Source organism: Delphinapterus leucas, chromosome 3 (genome assembly GCF_059928025.1).
Source record: "Delphinapterus leucas isolate spDelLeu-1000000601 "Yukka" chromosome 3, BTC_Dleu_Yukka2, whole genome shotgun sequence".
NCBI classification, from domain to species: domain Eukaryota; kingdom Metazoa; phylum Chordata; class Mammalia; order Artiodactyla; family Monodontidae; genus Delphinapterus; species Delphinapterus leucas.
In genome coordinates, this window is record NC_143131.1 from 153,080,583 (window position 1) to 153,099,124 (window position 18,542).

At 42.5% G+C, this 18,542-nt stretch overlaps 1 protein-coding gene and 2 pseudogenes across 1 annotated transcript in view; all 3 read left to right on the top strand.

Annotated features, from left to right (window-relative positions):
- LOC149749785 (UDP-N-acetylglucosamine--peptide N-acetylglucosaminyltransferase 110 kDa subunit pseudogene) lies at nt 1-17,883 on the top strand (annotated as a pseudogene).
- LOC149749784 (UDP-N-acetylglucosamine--peptide N-acetylglucosaminyltransferase 110 kDa subunit pseudogene) overlaps nt 1-18,542 on the top strand; it is a 193,779-nt pseudogene that overhangs the window by 29,657 nt on the left and 145,580 nt on the right.
- The window catches only part of LOC149749786 (2'-5'-oligoadenylate synthase-like protein 2), a 25,702-nt gene continuing 20,951 nt past the window's right edge, over nt 13,792-18,542 (top strand). The window contains exon 1 of the mRNA XM_089908520.1: nt 13,792-16,526. Coding sequence (XP_089764646.1) covers nt 16,432-16,526 — 95 coding nt within the window. The 5' untranslated portion in view covers nt 13,792-16,431. The remainder of the gene's footprint in view (nt 16,527-18,542) is intronic.

An 18,542-nucleotide genomic window follows, 5' to 3' on the forward strand; every position in this document is an offset into this window, starting at 1 on the left:
ATGCAGGTGAAAGCTTTTTGGCCCGAAGGAGTTCCATCCTTTGGAACAAAGTTTTATTGTTGAACACACCATGACCCAGGCCTGTGAGTGCCAGCACAGTGGCTGTTTTTACAAGATCTGGTACAATATTCACAGTAGTTCTGGCCTTAGCACTAGCCAAGGATCATTCTTTTTGTATCTTCCTGATTGCTTCCTCTACAGAAATGGGATAATCCCTCCTCTTCTAAACTGGAAAGTAGTTTCTTCCCTCAGTAAAACTAGTTTCTTCTCCAGGTTGAACTTTTCCAACTCTTAGAGGTCTAAAATGAATGATAGGAAACATACTATATTTGCATCTATTTTTATTTAAGAGTTATCTAAGGAGATTTATCTAATTAAATAGGAATTTCCTAACAGATGCCAAAATAAACAATCAACAAGTTTTCTTTAAAGATCATATATATTATATAACAAGATCCACCTAAGAGTTAAAATATAAGTAGGTATACAATTCAACTATTTGAAGATAATTTTTCTTCTTACCACTGAAGCAATAAGCAGGTAGTAGTACAATTTGGGGAAAACAATATTTCTGGCTTTTGTTTATTTTAATTTGTGATATTCATGAGATCTTTTGTGAAGCCTTTGGGTATATAGTAAAATTAATGGGTTTTTAACTTTGTATCGACTCGTACTTTTGTAGGTTTTAAATTTTTCTTCTGGCTTTAATTTATGCTATCTCCTTTTACTTCTTCATTTAGAAATAATGTATTTTTCTCAGGATTGCAATCTCAGTGCAGTCCTCTACTTTTCTATTTGTTGGACGTTCTCTTAGACATCTACATTTTTATCTAGTTAGTACCTTTTTAGTTTTTTATACAATTGATAAGAACTCTTTAATCTTATGAATTCTTTATATTTTCTCTTTGGAGACAAGATTTATAGGGATTTCCTTGGGCTTAAACTAGAAAGAAAAACGAATTTGCATATGAAATGTTGAAGGCTTTGTTACAAAGTGGACTAACATTATATGTATGTTTGAAATAAACTGCTTCAACCGGAGCACCTAGCTGTTAACCTCCAGATTAATATCTGTCATAAAATATGTGCGTGCTTCCAACACATGGCATTGCCTCCTATTACTGCATGTCCAGGAGAAATTGTTTTGTCTTGTAGCAAAAGACATTAGCTCTTTGCACATTTTTTTTTTTTTTTTTAATGACAGCTATCCAAAAATCAAGCGTTCCCTTGTATGTGAGGACAGAAAAGGACAATTTTTAGACAGGTCTAATATCCAGTTGTACCTTTCAGTCACTTAGAGAGAAGGCTTAGACCCCTGAAGCCCAAAGTCACAGGTTTTTTAGGATTATGGTGGTATATACCTCCAGTTTATAGAAAAAAAAATGCGTTGTAGAAAATCCAAGTTAAATTAGGACTCAAATCCAAGTTAAATCTAGAACTAAAGTTTTACTGCCCCAAATACTTGTAAACTCTAGGTTACTGCTCTGTTGTCCATTTCATCAGTTGCAGAATATTCAAGTTAGCCTTTCAGTGCTAACAAGAACATAAAAATGCATTATGTCTAAAAGCAGAACATGATTGCCAAGGCAGATCTGCGCATTACCTGAGAGTTTGGGGGGCCACCCAAGCGGCATCTACTTGTTTGCTACTGACCTTCAGTTAGACTTGCTCAAGAATTGTTACAATGTAGTAACATACACCCTTATGTACTCTTGAGTTTATTGAAAACACACAGCAAATGTGCACACACACACACATACACACCAGCACACACCTACTCTAGAGCCTAGAATTTTAAGAGTCAGAACTTTTTACTTGCTTCTGGATTAAGATGGACCCTGTATTTCCTCAGCATGCTAATTAGAAACTCTATAAACAATTCAAAACCAGCTTAAAATTCTGTTTTACAAAAAAAAATTGATGTTAAATATTATCCTCATAGAGTTCTACTCTGACTTTTCAAATTGTTTTTTTCTCCCTTCATGGGATAAACAGTTAGGGTTTCTTTTTCTTTGTTTTTGTATCTCTCATTGTAAAAAATTCTATCTTGAAAGCTGATTTATTATTTCTTCCTTAGCATGGATGACATGGAAACAAAGATGATATTTCATCAGTCTTGTTTTTATTTAAGTTGAAAGGTTATATATTTCTACTGTCTACTGCAATACTGCTAAATATTTTTATAGTGCTTGTAAATCTTATGACATTATTTTTTTAGTTTGTATTTAAGGCATTTACTCAAAAGGGACCATATGCCTCAGTTCATGTCACTCTATCATCAGTGTGTATGGTCACTCTATTTTCTAATACTTTTAAGATTGGTTTTGGCCCCAACGTTCCTCTGCCAGATTTATTTCCTTTATTTTCCCCTATGTAGCACCATTTGGGCCATTTAATATGTAATCTCCCAACTCACCTTTATAGTTATTTTAAACATATGTATATATTTGAAATACCGAATTGTTTTGTATTTTCTAATTTTTGCAAAAGTAGTATCGACTACAAATCACATCCTATTCTTTTATTTTCTACTTTCATCTCTACACTTCCAGTGTCGAAGGCTGGACACATCTGCCCACTTTAGTACTCTGGCAATTAAACAGAACCCTCTTCTGGCAGAAGCCTAGTCGAATTTGGGGAATGTGTACAAGGAAAGAGGGCAGTTGCAGGAAGCAATTGAGCATTACCGGCATGCATTACGTCTCAAACCAGATTTCATCGATGGTTATATTAACCTGGAAGCTGCTTTGGTAGCAGCAGGTGACATGGAAGGGGCAGTATAAGCTTACGTCTCTGCTGTTCAGTACAATCCTGATTTGTACTGTGTTCGCAGTGACCTGGGGAACCTGCTCAAAGCCCTGGGTCGCTTGGAAGGAGCCAAGGCATGTTATTTGAAAGCAATGGGGACGCAACCGAACTTTGCAGTAGCTTGGAGTAATCTTGGCTGTGTTTTCAATGCACAAGGGGAGATTTGGCTTGCAATTCATCACTTTGAAAAGGCTGTCACCCTTGACCCCAATTTTCTGGATGCTTATATCAATTTAGGAAATATCTTGAAAGAGGCACGGATTTTTGACAGAGCTGTGGCAGCTTACCTTTGTGCCCTAAGCTTGAGTCCAAATCATGCAGTGGTACGTGCCAACCTGGCTTGTGTACACTGCGAGCAAGGCCTGATAGATCTGGCAATAGACACCTATTGGTGAGCTATTAGATTGCAACCACATTTCCGTGATGCTTACTGCAACCTAGCCAACGCTCTGGAAGAGAAGGGCCGTGTTGCCAAAGCAGAAGATTGTTATAATACAGCTCTGCGGCTGTGCCCCACCCATGCAGACTCTCTAGCCAATATCAAAGGAGACCAGGGAAACATTGAAGAGGCAGTTCGCTTGTATCGTAAAGCATTAGAAGTCTTCCCAGAGTTTGCTGTTGCCCATTCAAATTTAGCAAGTGTATTGGAGCAGCAGGGAAAACTGCAGGAAGCTCCGATGCATTATAAGGAGGCTGTTCGAATCAGTCCTACCTCGGCTGACGCCTACTGTAATATGGGAAACACTCTAAAGGAGATGCAGGATGTTCAGGGAGCCTTGCAGTGTTATACTCCTGCCATTCAGATTAACCCTGCATTTGCAGATGCCCACAGCAATCTGGCTTCCATTCACAAGGATTCAGGGAATATTCCAGAAGCAATTGCTTCTTATCGCACTGCTCTGAAGCTTGAACCTGACTTTCCTGACGGTTATTGTGATTTGGCTCATTGCCTGCAGATTGTCTGTGATTGGACAGACTATGATGAGCGAATGAAGAAGTTGGTCAGCATTGTGGCTGACCAGTTGGAGAAGAATAGGTTGCCTTCTGTGCAGCCTCATCATAGTATGCTCTATCCTCTTTCTCATGGCTTCAGGAAGGCTATTGCTGAGATCCATGGGAACCTCTCCTTGGATGAGATCAGTGTCCTTCGTAAACCACCGTATGAACATCCAAAAGACTTGAAGCTCAGTGATGGTCGACTGCGTGTAGGATACGTGAGTTCTGACTTTGGGAATCATCCTACTTCTCATCTTATGCAGTCTATTCCAGGCACGCACAATCCTGATAAATTTGAGGTATTCTATTATGCCCTGAGCCCAGATGACGGCACAAACTTCCGAGCGAAGGTGATGGCAGAAGCCCATCATTTCATTGATCTTTCTCAGATTCCATGCAATGGGAAAGCAGCTGATCGCATCCATCAAGATGGTATACACATCCTTGTAAATATGAATGGTTATACCAGGGGTGCTCGAAATGAACTCTTTGCTCTCAGGCCAGCTCCTATTCAGGCAATGTGGCTGGGCTACCCTGGAACAAGTGGTGTGCTTTTCATGGATTATATCATCACTGATCAGGAAACTTCACCTGCTGAAGTTGCTGAGCAGTATTCTGAGAAACTGGCTTATATGCCCCATACTTTCTTTATTGGTGATCATGCCAATATGTTCCCTCACCTGAAGAAGAAAGCAGTCATCGATTTTAAGTCCAATGGGCACATTTATGACAATCGGATTGTGCTGAATGGCATCGACCTCAAAGCATTTCTTGATAGTCTCCCAGATGTGCAAATTGTCAAGATGAAATGTCCTGAGGGAGGAGACACCGCAGACAGCAGTAATACAGCTCTTAATATGCCTGTCATTCCTATGAATACTATTGCAGAGGCAGTTATTGAAATGATTAACAGAGGACAAATTCAGATAACAATTAATGGATTCAGTCTTAGCAATGGACTGGCAACTACCCAGATCAACATTAAGGCTGCCACTGGAGAGGAGGTTCCCCGTACCATTATTGTAACCACACGTTCTCAGTACGGGTTACCGGAAGATGCCATTGTGTACTGTAACTTCAATCAGTTATATAAAATTGACCCATCTACTTTGCAGATGTGGGCAAATATTCTGAAGCGTGTTCCCAATAGTGTACTGTGGCTGTTGCGTTTTCCAGCAGTAGGAGAACCTAATATTCAACAGTACGCACAAAATATGGGCCTTCCCCAGAACCGTATCATTTTTTCACCTGTTGCTCCTAAAGAGGAACATGTTCGGCGAGGCCAGCTGGCTGATGTCTGCTTGGACACTCCACTCTGTAATGGACACACCACAGGGATGGATGTCCTTTGGTCAGGGACACCCATGGTGACTATGCCAGGAGAGACTCTTGCTTCCCGAGTTGCAGCTTCCCAGCTCACTTGTTTAGGCTGTCTTGAGCTTATTGCTAAAAATAGTCAAGAATATGAAGACATAGCTGTGAAACTGGGAACTGATCTAGAATACCTGAAGAAAATTCGTGGCAAAGTCTGGAAGCAGAGAACATCTAGCCCTCTGTTCAACACCAGACAATACACAATGGACCTAGAGCGGCTCTATCTACAGATGTGGGAGCATTACGCAGCTGGCAACAAACCTGATCACATGATTAAGCCTGTTGAAGTCACTGAGTCGGCCTAAATAATGACTGTGTGCACAGGAGAATTACCCTGTACCTGAGCCTCAACCTTCCGGGGGAAAGGCAACTACTTTCTCCTTATCTGTACAATACCATGTTGCAGATGGGTGACAGACAATGATAAGATAGCACAGCCAGACTTGCTTCCTGCATGATCATGATCACGATAGGGAGAGACACAAGAGATGGGAAACTGCTGCTCCACAAGGAGTCTCCATAGAATTTTGCAGCATCCAGGTGTCTGGAAGGTCTGGAAGGTAAGTCTGGAAGGTCTGATCTCCCTTGGTCTTCCATGGGATGGATGGTTAGTGTGGAAGGGAGATAGAGATTGCCCAGCCGTTTTGTGATTATCATGGATTGATTGAGTCTTCTGGATTAATATTTTTCTTTATATTTTGGGTATTGGAGCTTTTAAAAATGTTTGGTTTCAGGTATTTTTATTCATGTGAAGTGTATATGATTCTCTTGAGATAAGGTTTTAAGCTAAAATATTCCTTGTTTTAGTTTCTGAACTCTACAGATAAATGGGGACTTTGCTGCTGTAGTCTTTTTATAGGTTTTATAAACCACTTGAGCCTACATCAGTCATTTTAGTTTGTGACATAATGTTTGGAACTATCAGTGCTTTGTTGGTTTATAGATGATGGCTTAAATTCTTTTCCTGGTCCGCTTCCTTCTTCCCTTTCCCCCACTTTAAAAATTCTCCTGTAACTTGGCTAACAAAACACCAAGTCTGATTCAAAACCTCCCGGAGTGTTTCTCTTAGCTCGAAGGGACTGTCCCTACTTGTTCCCCTCCTTGTTCCATTCCATGGGAGATAAATCACCAGGGCCCAGAAATCAGAAAGAATGTAAAATGAGACAAGCAAAGCTGTCTCCCCCCTGCACATGCAGGTTATTTTTGATGCTTCTGGGTTTATGGGTTTTCTCCCAGGGAAGTTAACCTTGAGCCGAGACAGTCTGTAGATAATGTAAACCACCATCTGGCAACCTTCCTTTTTCTAGTCTATATAATCTGCAACTGTAGCAGGAAGGTGTGAGTCTTCCTTTGGTTCCAGAGTGAAATGCGAGTTGGAGTTGGAGTTGGAAAAGAGGCCCACAACCAAGTGTTAGAGAAGGAAATGTGAAGTCATTAGTGAAAAACCAGGTTGAAGTTAAGGTGAAGAGGCATGAGGAAATGGTCAACTGTTACAGTATTACAAAGATCATCAAGAAGCATATCCATGAATGTGGTTTGTATTGCAATCTGCTGAAAAAGAGACAAGTATCCTGGCCTGGCCTTCATGGAGATTATATTTTATTGATTCTGATAATAGATTATTGTTGAAAAGGGCCTCCTATAAATTATAACCATGCAAAGGCAGCAAGATAATTTTTTTTCTTTATGTATGTGTTTCTCATTCCTACTCACTTCTCTCTTAGGGGAAGAGAAAATCACACACAAAAAAATGTCAAGTCTCAGCTATTCCTTTTCAAAATAATTTTTTTCCAAATTCCAGTGGAGGCAATAGGTTAACTGTTAAGATTTGTAAGGCTCAAAAAGCTAGATTTTTTACAAAGTGTACCCAAATTTTATTCTATAGCTAATAGCTTTGGAAAGAATGTGTCATGATGCAAAGTTGGAAAAGCTGGTTTTTCTTCCGTGAATGACTTCAGTGTGTTGGGAGAAGAGGCAGAGAAGAAATCAAAGTAATTAAACATGGGGTGAGTTTTCCTGATAGGGGACTCTAGTGCTTTAAAATAGACTAGATAACCCTAGGGATAAGCTGAGGGTAGAACAGACCAATGCCTCATTTCCAATCTGGTACCCTGGAAGAAAACAGTGTATTTCCTTTGAAGTCTTGAGAGGTTTCTCTTCTGCTTTGTTTTGGTTTTGGTTCATTTTGTAATCAACCTTATTAAGGTATCATTTACATACAATAAAATGCAGACATTTTTAGTCAATAGTTCAGTGACTTTTAATTAATGTATACATTTGTATAACTACCACCCCCATAAAGATAGATAACAATTCTAAAACCCTAGAAAGTTTCCTCCTAGGCTTTTGCAAAAGTATCCCCATCTCCCACCCCAAGGCAACCACGGATCTGTTTTTTATCTTTAGAGATGACTTTTGCCCAGTTTAGAATTTCATGTAAGTTGAATAATACAGTAGGTGCCCTTTTGATCTGGCTTCACTTGCTCAGCATATAGTTTTTGAGATTCATTCATGTTGGGATGTTTTAAACCAGGACTTTAGCCTGGGTGGCTGATGTTGTCTGAAGGCACTTATAGGTACATCTGAGTCTCTGGCATTGTCACTGTCTGTTCTTGGCTCCGTATTTTCAACTTTACTAAGCAGCACAAGGTTGAAGTAAGGAAGATCATTGTCAGTATAATGGAGGTGAAGTGGGTTCTGTTATATAATATTCTCAGCAAAAATTGACCTGCTTGGAATCATTGTGTTGATAATTGACAAGAATACTCTTCTTCCAAAAACCTTGGTACTATAAAACTTCTAAAGGACGCTGTCCTAGGACTCTTTTAGTTTTCATTTTTTGGGAAACATTTCTGGAAAATTCAAATGTTCACAACCTGAAAGAAGCAATTATTCACCTGAAGGCTGACTCTGCTAAAGTTGAGTTGTCCGACCTTTACATGCTGATAGAAGCCAAATAGCCTTGCAAAACAATGCTCTCTTATTGGATATAAGCATATAGATTGTTTAAGATGGACGTGTATATGCAGTAAAGTGAAAAAACAGAGAATCTTTGGGTTTCCCTTGCTGGGTTTTTTTTATTTTTTCATTTAAGTTTCTATAGCGTATGCTAATAATTCAGGGTAACCTCAGGTTAGTTTTAGTTCCACTCTTTACATAAATGTTGAAGTACTCCATACCCACCGTTTTCCTACCTTCCTTCTTTTCTTCCATCTTTCCTTTCTCACTTCTTATAATCCATTATACTTAATCCTGCATTTGCTGAGGTGGCACTTAGTGTAGGAAAATACTGTGAAATTTTGCTGTTCAGAATGCATGTTGACCAAATTCTATATTGAGAAAAGGTCTGAATTTACCCAGAGTAACCCTTTCTCAGCGTCTTTGAATAAAGGCCATAGAAAGTGGGCTCTATATAGTATCCTGACAGGTATGTAGAATTCATAGCAATTGCCCTCAAAGAGCTTACCTATCGTAGATGCATATGAATGCATTTAATGATTGCTTTATTGGCAGCAGTGCCATCATACATGGTCTGTTTGGTTTTATATCATTCTCATTACCTGCTGATTACCACTGTATACATTGCAAATGGAATGGTTTCTATGGCTTGTGAACTTAACGGCCAAATAATATGTAATTTATTGCACACTTTAGTGTAGAAGATGGAGACTCCATAACTTTTCGTGTGTGCTTTGCCCCTTTGGAATGTATTACCCTGAGATCAGGCAAAGTAATAAATTTATTTCAAATGTGCGTGATAGCTAAACATCAGTTAGGAATGGTGGGCAATATTTCTTCTTCCAGCAACATAACAGTGTTTAAAGACTAAGCCATTGAACGTGGAGTTACTGAACATGGGACTCAGTTCACTGGGATCCCTTCTTAGAAAAATAAAGCAAAACTTGAATTGGATTTGTGTGGCTTATTCAAGTAGTAACTTATCAGCTACATCTTGAACTTAATTTGTCACAAACATTTGGTATTTTATTAACTCTCTTCCCCTTCTTCCCCCGACTCTCACGAGAATGGATCATGAGTATCTTAAAACATACTAAGTCGTCTTCCATCCCTGTTACTCTAACTACAAGAGCACACTTTCCTTATCCAATGCAACTTACTGTCTTTTAGAGTAGCTGTGCTTTTAATTCTGTACAAAATTACAACCAGCAAAGAGAAACATTTTCAAGGAGCCACCACATTGTAGAGCTTTAGAAAGAAGACTTTAGAATTAAGGGCAAATATATCAATTTATAGCTAAAGCACCTGAGGCCTAAAGTAGGCAGGTTACCATCGAGGTCAGGGAAAGTGGTGGAAGATCAGGTTTCAAGCTGAGGAAGAGTCTAGAGGGACTCAATCTGAGCAGGTCAAAAACTGAAATGAGACGACGAATGTTCTGGGAAGGCTGGCATGTGGCCTCAAGTGTGGGATTCAGACACGGAGTGGGCCCGGGGGGAACTGAGCTTCTGCAGTAGGCAGAGAAGTCCACCTCCTCTCCGGAAAGTGCCGCTGACATCAGGGAGTTGAGGGGAAAGAGCAATGAGTTCCAGTCCACCTGAGAAAGCAGGCCAGTCTGATTAACTCTGAATTTAGGCTTATTTCAGATACTTCTTGAGAAAGAACTTGGACAAGAGCAAGTCCCACGCAGCCTCTTTTAAATCCATGCCCAGTATTTTCTGGTGGAGTTGCTTAAACCCTCCAAGTGACTCCAGCATTTTAATTTCACTCTGTAAATAATTCCGACAGTTCTATGATTGATTATTTAATGGGCAAATAAGTAGGGTCACAAAAGAGTGTGAATGTATTTTACAGAATGAGGATGGGCGGGGTGGAGCAGTCTGGAATAGGACACCAATAAAAAGGGATCTTGGTAAAGAAGAACGTCTATTAGAAATGGAGAGGAATTCGCAAGGAAATTAGTGCCTGACTCCACGCCCTTCTCTCTGCATGTTTAAAAGCTAGTTTCTAATTTTATTTTCATAGGAGATGTCTCTGTGATGAATTGTCTTTTACCTCCACACTAGTTATCACATGGACATATTGTGAAGTTTGTGTGAGAGAAAGCAAGTATTAGAATTTCTCTTGCAAGCAGCCATAAGCACTGCCTGGAACAGTCTAGGATAGAAGGAGAAGGAAAGGAAGGTGGAAACAAAGGAGAAAGACAGCTGATGATGCTGGAGTCTCTCGCTGGGATTTGTGGTATCTCATTTTGAAACTAAGTACAGAAAGTCAGAACTTGACTGATTGTTTCTTGATCACGGTTTGTTTTCATTTTTGCTTTTTTCGTGCTCTCTCATCAGTTATTCCAGCCAGTGCCATGTCATTTTCAGTTTCAGTAAGTAAGCATGCCTGTCTTGTTTCCATTTGCATTATTCATGCAAACGTTGATTGAACTGATGACCCCGAGTTATCACGGAAACATTAAATACACCAGTGGATACATTTCTTAATTTTAGAAAAAAATTACCGAGTGAAGGTTAAAACAACTCCTCTTCATTTTGTCATTTTAAAAATACTTCTCCTAACATGCAATACCTCATTGCCTAACAATGCCAGATAAATGAAGAATTCCTATGTATTCCTGAATGCAGGCTAGTCTGTATATTTTTTGGCAGGTATGACCGTTACCGAGGGTAACGGCCTGGTTTGCTGGCCATGTCCTGTCTCCTAGAAAGTTGTACTTTCTGTTTTCTTTCAGTTGGTCCATTGGATATCAGAGGTGAATTTATAAAACTATACTTCCCTTTACACTTACTTTGTTTTGTTTTGTTTCCCTTGAAGACTAGTTGATTGACAATGTTGTGTTTCAGGTGTACAGCTAAGTGATTCAGATATATATATATTTCTTTTTCAGATCCTTTTCCTTTATAGGTTATTACAAGGTATTGAATATAGTTGCCTGTGCTATACAGCAGGACCTCGTAGTTTATCTACTTTATATATAGTATACCCTTACTTTCTGTGATCCACGCTGGTCAGACCACATAATTATTTTCACTTCTGATATAATTTTTTCCGGTCCAACCTCAAATCTTTGATAAGAAGATATTTTAAAATAAGTTTAGCATGTGTGTGCTCTAAATCCAACAGTAGTTATTAGAGATATGATTTTGCACTAGGTATTCCTCCCTTTTTTGTTCTTGGCCAACCAATTGAAAATTAGTTTTTATTTTCTGGTTGATTTGCTAGATGTTTATGACTATAATAAAAGTCTTAAATTTTGTCTCATATCTTAAAACACAATCTGAATTAGCAATGGATATTGTGCCATACATAGGGGCTGTGATATAAATATAGTTTCTAACTTCAAAAACATATAACCTAGAAGGGAACACAGACACATATGCAGCAATTATGGTAACTGCATTTGTTTACTAAGTGAAATAGTACTGAGATGGATAAAGTGCTAGCGAGCCTTGAACAGGCAAATCAGCTGCAAAAATAGATGCGCAGTTCTTTAAAAATCTTTTTAACATTTTTCCAGGTACATGTAGAATATAACTTAGCATAAAAACGGTATGGGTTTGAGGATATGGGGAGGGGGAAGGTTAAGCTGTGACAAAGAGAGTGGCATGGACATATATACACTACCAAACGTAAAATAGATAGCTAGTGGGAAGCAGCCACTTAGCACAGGGAGATCAGTTCGGTGCTTTGTGACCACCTGGATGGGTGGGATAGGGAGGGTGGGAGGGAGACAAAAGAGGGAGGGGTTATGGGGATGTATGTATATGTATAGGTGATTCACTTTGTTATAAGGCAGAAAGTAACACACCATTGTAAAGCAATTATACTCCAATAAAGACGTTAAAAATAAATAAATAAGTAAAAGAAGACTGACTCATCCAATTAAAAAAAAAAAAGAAATTCTCTCATCCTGGATTCAAGAGAAGGGATGAAGTAAAAGGATGAGGAAGAACAAGAAGAGGAAATGTGAGCGTGGAGAGGGTAGGAGGAAGAGCAGAAGGCAAATAAGTGTATGTGCTTCTCTTGCCATCCCTGACTTTTTTTTTTTTTTTTTTTTTTGGCGCTTCAGGAAAACCCAAAAGCCAGAGAAGAGCACAGAGGTGCTCACCACTGCATGTGAACAAAAAGGTGGAGAGAAGAGAATGGTGGTAATCTGCGCAGGCAACTGGAGGATGACCTGAGTGCATCTCGCCAGGGAACAGTCCCCGTTCCATAGAATCCCTGAAGATGCCAGGCTCTTATGTTTAGATGGGGGGCCGAAGGTGTCTGTGGGGTCATCACGTACATCACTCCTGGAGGTGTTGTTCACATTGTGTTCTTTGTAAAGAGTGTCCCTGGTGAGGTTCAACATCTCCCTCTGCAGGACCCAGCCTTGCCCTCCCAACCCGCCAAGGTCAGCAGACAACATCCCCAGTTAATCCCCAGGTGTGGTGAGATATCTGGAGTGGCCCTGGTACCCCCCAGTTCAGGCGTCCTGGGGAAAGGGTGAGGAGGACAGAGGAACCGGGGCTTCTTCTCATGCAAGCAGACAGCTCACCTGGCCCAGCGCTGCTGCATCCCTGTGGGCACACAGTAGCCCTGTCATCCGGTAGGGGACACTGCAGGATCCACACCTGGCTGGGATTTGCCCAACCCCTGGGGACCCCTCAGCCTCTGTGGAGCCCCACTGAAGGGCCTGGGTCACCTCATGGCACCATTTCTCAACCTGAGGTTCTATAGATTTTTCATAGATGTGTAAAAATTGAATACAACACACACACAAAATGAAGGCAATTCAAAGCAATGCTAATTTAGGATGAGTTAAAGGGCCAGGATTCCAAATTAATTATGACCTTAAAATTAGATAACAAATACATCTGGTTTTATTACATGCTGAAAAGCAGTGTCTTCTACAAACTTTTCATGTTGGGATACAGCAAAGCTATAGAATTTATGATTCTGTGACCACAGCATCAGGATATTTTTAAATGAAAAAGCACAGGCAAGTTTGGCTGGGGTGTTAAAGAAAGAAAAACGATTATTAGGGGAAAAGGGAACATTGCGGTTCTCTGCCCACTTCCACTGTGCTGGTCTCATGATGGGCCGTGTTGCGTGTGGGCTGGAGGGACAGGGTCACTACTCCCACCTGTGTCATCAGACCTCCCACTCCTCACAGCGCCCAGGTGGGAGGGACCCACACTTTTCAACCTGGAGCCCCAGTGCCTCCCCTTTCCTCTGCATCACTTTCACTGTTCAGGGGACCAGTCGCTCGAACGCCGCCCGGCCAAATGCCCAGGTTAAATCGCCCCTGTAGGACAGGTCTCTCTGCTACCAGAACACACTTGGCAAAGAGCAGCAAACAGGCCCCAGTGCCCTGGGGATGTGAGCCCTGGGGATGTCAGGGCCCAAAGTCACTTGCAGGGTCTGAGTAGCCCCCTGGGTCCCACACACCGACCCCAGGGAGCCCACCTCCCCACTGACTCCAGTCCCTGCCTTTGTGTGGCAGGTTCTCGTCTGACTCCTGTGAAGACTGTGACCTGGAGGCCTCAGCCTGAGACTCAGAGGGGATGGAGCTTGTGCAGCGTCTGGCAGCTTAAATGAGACACGAGGCCAAGGAAGGAGGGCCGCCTCTCTGCTCCGCCTCCGCTCCTGAGTCAGGTAGTGAGTGCCGGTTACTTCCTGTCGGAGCTGTACATATTTAGCATAATTTTAGATATATGTCTTCCTTTTAACAGTGAAAGGCTGTTACATCAAACAAAATTGATCTCCTCTTTATTTTTTTAAACATTTCTATGTAAAATAACACACAAGTATAGAAAGCACCCTCCGCAAAGGGAGGGCTCAGTGAATTACAATGGGCGCTGCACTCTGGGGAGCAGTAGTTCTTCCCTCTGTAAAAGCCCAGATGCTTCAGAGAAGCTCCTCTCAGCTTCCTTACTCTGGCCCCACCTCCACAGCGGAAATCCCAAAGGGACTGGATTCTCCCAGCCCTCCAGCACCCTCCACTACTTTCTCATTGTGCTGCCACACTCATTTTGAGTTATTTGTGTGTAAATCACTGCACTTGGAATATACATGGAGTAACTGACTTCATTCTTATAACCGAATAAGTTAGCACTTATTCTTCGACAGGGGGCGGCCAGAGTGCTGGGGACGTCCTGTATATTGAACTGGGTGTTGGTAACAGATGTGTTTATATTTACAAGAAACCATAAAGCTCTATGCTTAAGATCTGTGCCCTGTACAATACACCAAGTAAACTTCAATTAGAAAGAGATGCCAAAAAAATTTCCCCACAAAACAAACTTCAGGGCCAGGTGGCTTCCTCTGATTTCTACCAAACATTTAAGACAGAAACGATGCCCGTCTCCTACACACTCTTCCAGAGAACAGATACAGAGGGAACACACCCACACTGCTTTCATCGGACCAGGAGAATACTGATGTCATACCAGCAGTAGATATTACAGGACAGGAGAAATTCCAGGCTAAACACTTCTGAATGTCGATGTCAAAATCCAAAAGCAAATATTAGCAGTCTAAACCTAGAGGTTTTCAGAAAGGAAGGAAACTGGGATTTCGTGGCGGTATTTCCAGTGGTTGATGTGGACAGGATCACTGGGTGTTTGGGCGCTGCCTGGGAACGTGGAGAGAAGGGACAATGCCATCGGGTTAGTGGAATGAACATTTGGTGACAGAGATTAGGAGGGCCTGGGTCATCCTCAGAGACAGTCCTGGGATGGGGTCTCTAGGCTGTGGCTATGGAGGGGTCCCTCTAGAAGGGCATGGGCCTCTCTCCTGTGCCACTGCAGGGTCTAGGGATGGATGAGGAGTTTGTAGGGGCTGGATTTTGATGAGGAAGGATGAGCAGGGAAGGTGCGCCCTCAGAGCCAGTGCGGCCACGGCCCCTCCCCAGCCAGGCCGTAGCCCAGGCTACTCAGACAGTTGCTCACATCAATAGGCGACAGTGGGGCACGCCAGCTTCACCCACTAAACCACCAAGCACAGCCCAGCAGGCCACTGTCCTGATTAATCAGCACTAACTGTGCATCCAGGGCTGGTTGTTGAAGACCAAGCTAATTTGTTAGAGACGTGCCATGTGGGCAACTGGCTTGGAGAGACCAGGGCTCTGAGCCACGTGGAGACAAGCCGACCACTGGTCAGACCACCAGGAGGCTCACCCAGTGTGTGAGGACGCTGAGGGAGGAGGGACGTAGATGGGACCCCCTGATCCTTCAAGGGACCTTCTTTCAGGGATATTTAAGAGCTGTGGGGTCAGGGATCAACATGTAAGGGAGGCAGTGGGTCAGGCTTGGGCCCTCCTGTTGGCTCAGACCCTTCCTGTCCTTGGAGCAACCATGGGGCAGGCAGGAGGCTTGGGGGGATGGAGGGAGGGGAGCCCTGGGCTCAGGAGTCCAGAGCACCATCTAGAGGATTCAGGGGTTCAGGGATTTCTGTCCCAGGGAACCAACTACATTCCTGTCCCACATCCATCTGTCATCAGCTTTGCGACTCCGGGAAAGTCACTTAAAATCTCAACATTTTAGTGCCATGTACCATAAAATATGGTTCACAGCACCTGCCATGAGTTCCCCACGGGGCTGATGTGGGGATCACAGGAGATGATGACAGATATTCTTCACAAGCTCTAAAGCATCACACCCATAACCTTCCCCACTCCCCTGCCCTGTGGCATCCAGGTCCCCTCTCTGGAGGCAGCACTACCACATTTCTTGCTTATTCTTCCAGACATTTAATATTTGAACACTTAGGTAGCACTTATGAAGTAAGCATCATTTTTCATCAGGGTCTACCTGATTTGCTGTATTAAGCTTCATCATGTAATACTAATAAGTGGACCCTATTAACATTTCCACTATCACAGAACAAGGAACTGAGGACAGAGGGTCTGCATAACCTTCCCAGGTTCATGTGGCTTCTGGTATGATTTGAATCCAGACCATCAGGCACCAGCTCCCACTCTGTCGGTCACTGTGCTGTGCTCCCTTTCTATATTATCTCACTAAATAAAGTCATGTCCCGTGCAGTCAGCCTGCTGGCTATTTTAAGTGCACACCACATTGCAACACCCTCTTCTCAGCCCAGCTTCGATTCACGTGACTCCCCTAGACTCCCCTAGGAGGCTGGTGAACAAAGAGAACAGACGTGTGACCTGGGAATGAATTGACACCTCTGCATGGTCTTCTCCCAGCAACATATCAATAGTTCTCTCAGTTTTTGTTGTGTTTTCCAGGATCATGACTCGGGTACCAAGAAGAAAAGGAAGATTATAAAGGAATCAAACACAGGATGCACAAGAATATCATCTGTGATCAAGATAATCTGCTGGCCATCCGCAGCGGTGGTTCAGGCACATCAGAATCAGCATCTGGCCAAACAACAGGGTAGGGACCCAAATAGCACCCCCACTGACCACTCCATTGAAGGTACTGTGGAACTAATACCAGCAAGTAGATTCAGGAGCAATGGCTGTAGTTTGTACAGCAGAGCCTGGATCTGGCTGAGGGAGGATTGGGCAGGGAAGGTGCCCACTCAGAGCCCGTGCAGCCACTGCCCGCTCTTAGCCAGGCCTTAGTCCAAGCTGCTCAGACGATTGGTCAGTTTCTAGTCAGTGAGACCCTGGGGGCCTGTAACCTTCATGTGTTAAGCCACCAAAACACGAGCCCAGTAGACCCTGTTCCCAGCTAATGAATATTAACTGCTCATCATCCGGGTTTGATCAGTTGAAGATGATGCTAATTCTCTGTGCAACTGTCATGTGGGCAGTTGGTTTGGAATGTCCTGGGTTTTGAGTCAGTTAGGGAGTCAAGTAGACTACTGGTCATTCAGGGTGGTCACCTGACCACCAGGAAGTCTCACTGCAAATCAGCTGCTAGAATCAAGTGCTGAGGGGGAAGGGAGGGGAGATGCACACATATTTGGATACCCTGGTCCATCAGGGGGTCTGCATTTGGGGGAAAGACACTGTATTTGGGGTCAGGGATTGAAACGTAGAGCCAGGAGGTGGGTCCAGGTTTGAGCCATTCTCTTGGGCCAGGCACCTCCTCCGAGTACCAGCTGTCTCCCTGCAGCATTCTTGGGGCAGGAGGATGTGGGAAAGGGAGTGAGGAGAGCTCTTGGTTTGTGTATCCAGGGTATGATCTCATGTCCATGTGTTCCGGAATCTCTGTCCCTCCCCTGCCTCAGACCCATCACTCATCAGTGTTGTGACGCTAGACAAGTTACTCAATCTGCCTAAATTTCAGTGCCCTGAACCATAAAATATGGGTCACAGCCCCTACTCTGCCCACCCCACAGTGCATCACAAGAAATAATATTCTTTCCATGAGCTCTAAAACTTCTTACTCGTGTCATCAATGTGAAAAAGTAGGCTCTATCCTCCTATTTGTAGCCTCCTAGGTGCCCTTTCTGGAGACAACCTACTTATTCTTCCAGGCATTTAATACTTGAACATTTATGTAGGTAGCACTTATGAAGTACCCATCATTTTTCTTCAGGCTTTGTATTTACTAATTTTTAGCCTCAGAACATAATACGAATAAGCAGGTCCTACTAATATTTCCATATCCCTGGCCAGGGAACTGAGAAACAGAAGAGCTAAGTAACTAACCTTCCCAGGTACACATGGCGTTCGAATAGGATTTGATTTCAGGCCATCAGGCACCAGCACCCATACTCTCCCTCATTGTGTTGTGCTGACTTTGTACTTGTCTCATGTAAATAAAGTTATTTTCCCCATGGGATCAGCCTGTTGGGTATTTTAAGTGCACGCTAAAATGCAAGGTCCATCTTCATAAGCCCTACTTTGATTCAGGGGACTCCCCGGGCAGCTAGTAATAAGGAGATCTGAAGTTTCACCTGTGAATAAGACTTTTGCCAGGAAGATGTCAACACCTCTCACTATTGTGAATGTATTTCCTAGGAGCTTGTTTCAGGAATATGAAGAGAAAAAGACAAGGATTCAAACCAAGGATACCATATGGGGATTGATCCTCCGTGAAGAAAATATACTGGCTGGCCCTCACCGTCATTCAACAGCTCAAAATGAACATCTAGTCCCAAAGGGTTGAGCCTCAAATATCATCCCATACAAGCCACTCCATTGAAGTCACTGTGAGAATTCCATCCTGAAACTGATCAAGAGTAATGACTATAAAAAGGTTGTCATATTATCTTTTGATTGAGATATAATTCACATTTTTTTTAACTGTGTGATTCAGCTGCTTTTAGTGTACTCAGGTTTTGCAATCAACATCTCTAATTCCAGTACATTTTCATCATCCCCAAGAGAAACCTCATACCTAGTATCAGTCATTCTCATTCTGTCCACCCCTTTCACCCCAGCCCTGGGTCTTTCTGTCTCTATTGATTTTCCTATGCTGGACCTTTCATATGAATAG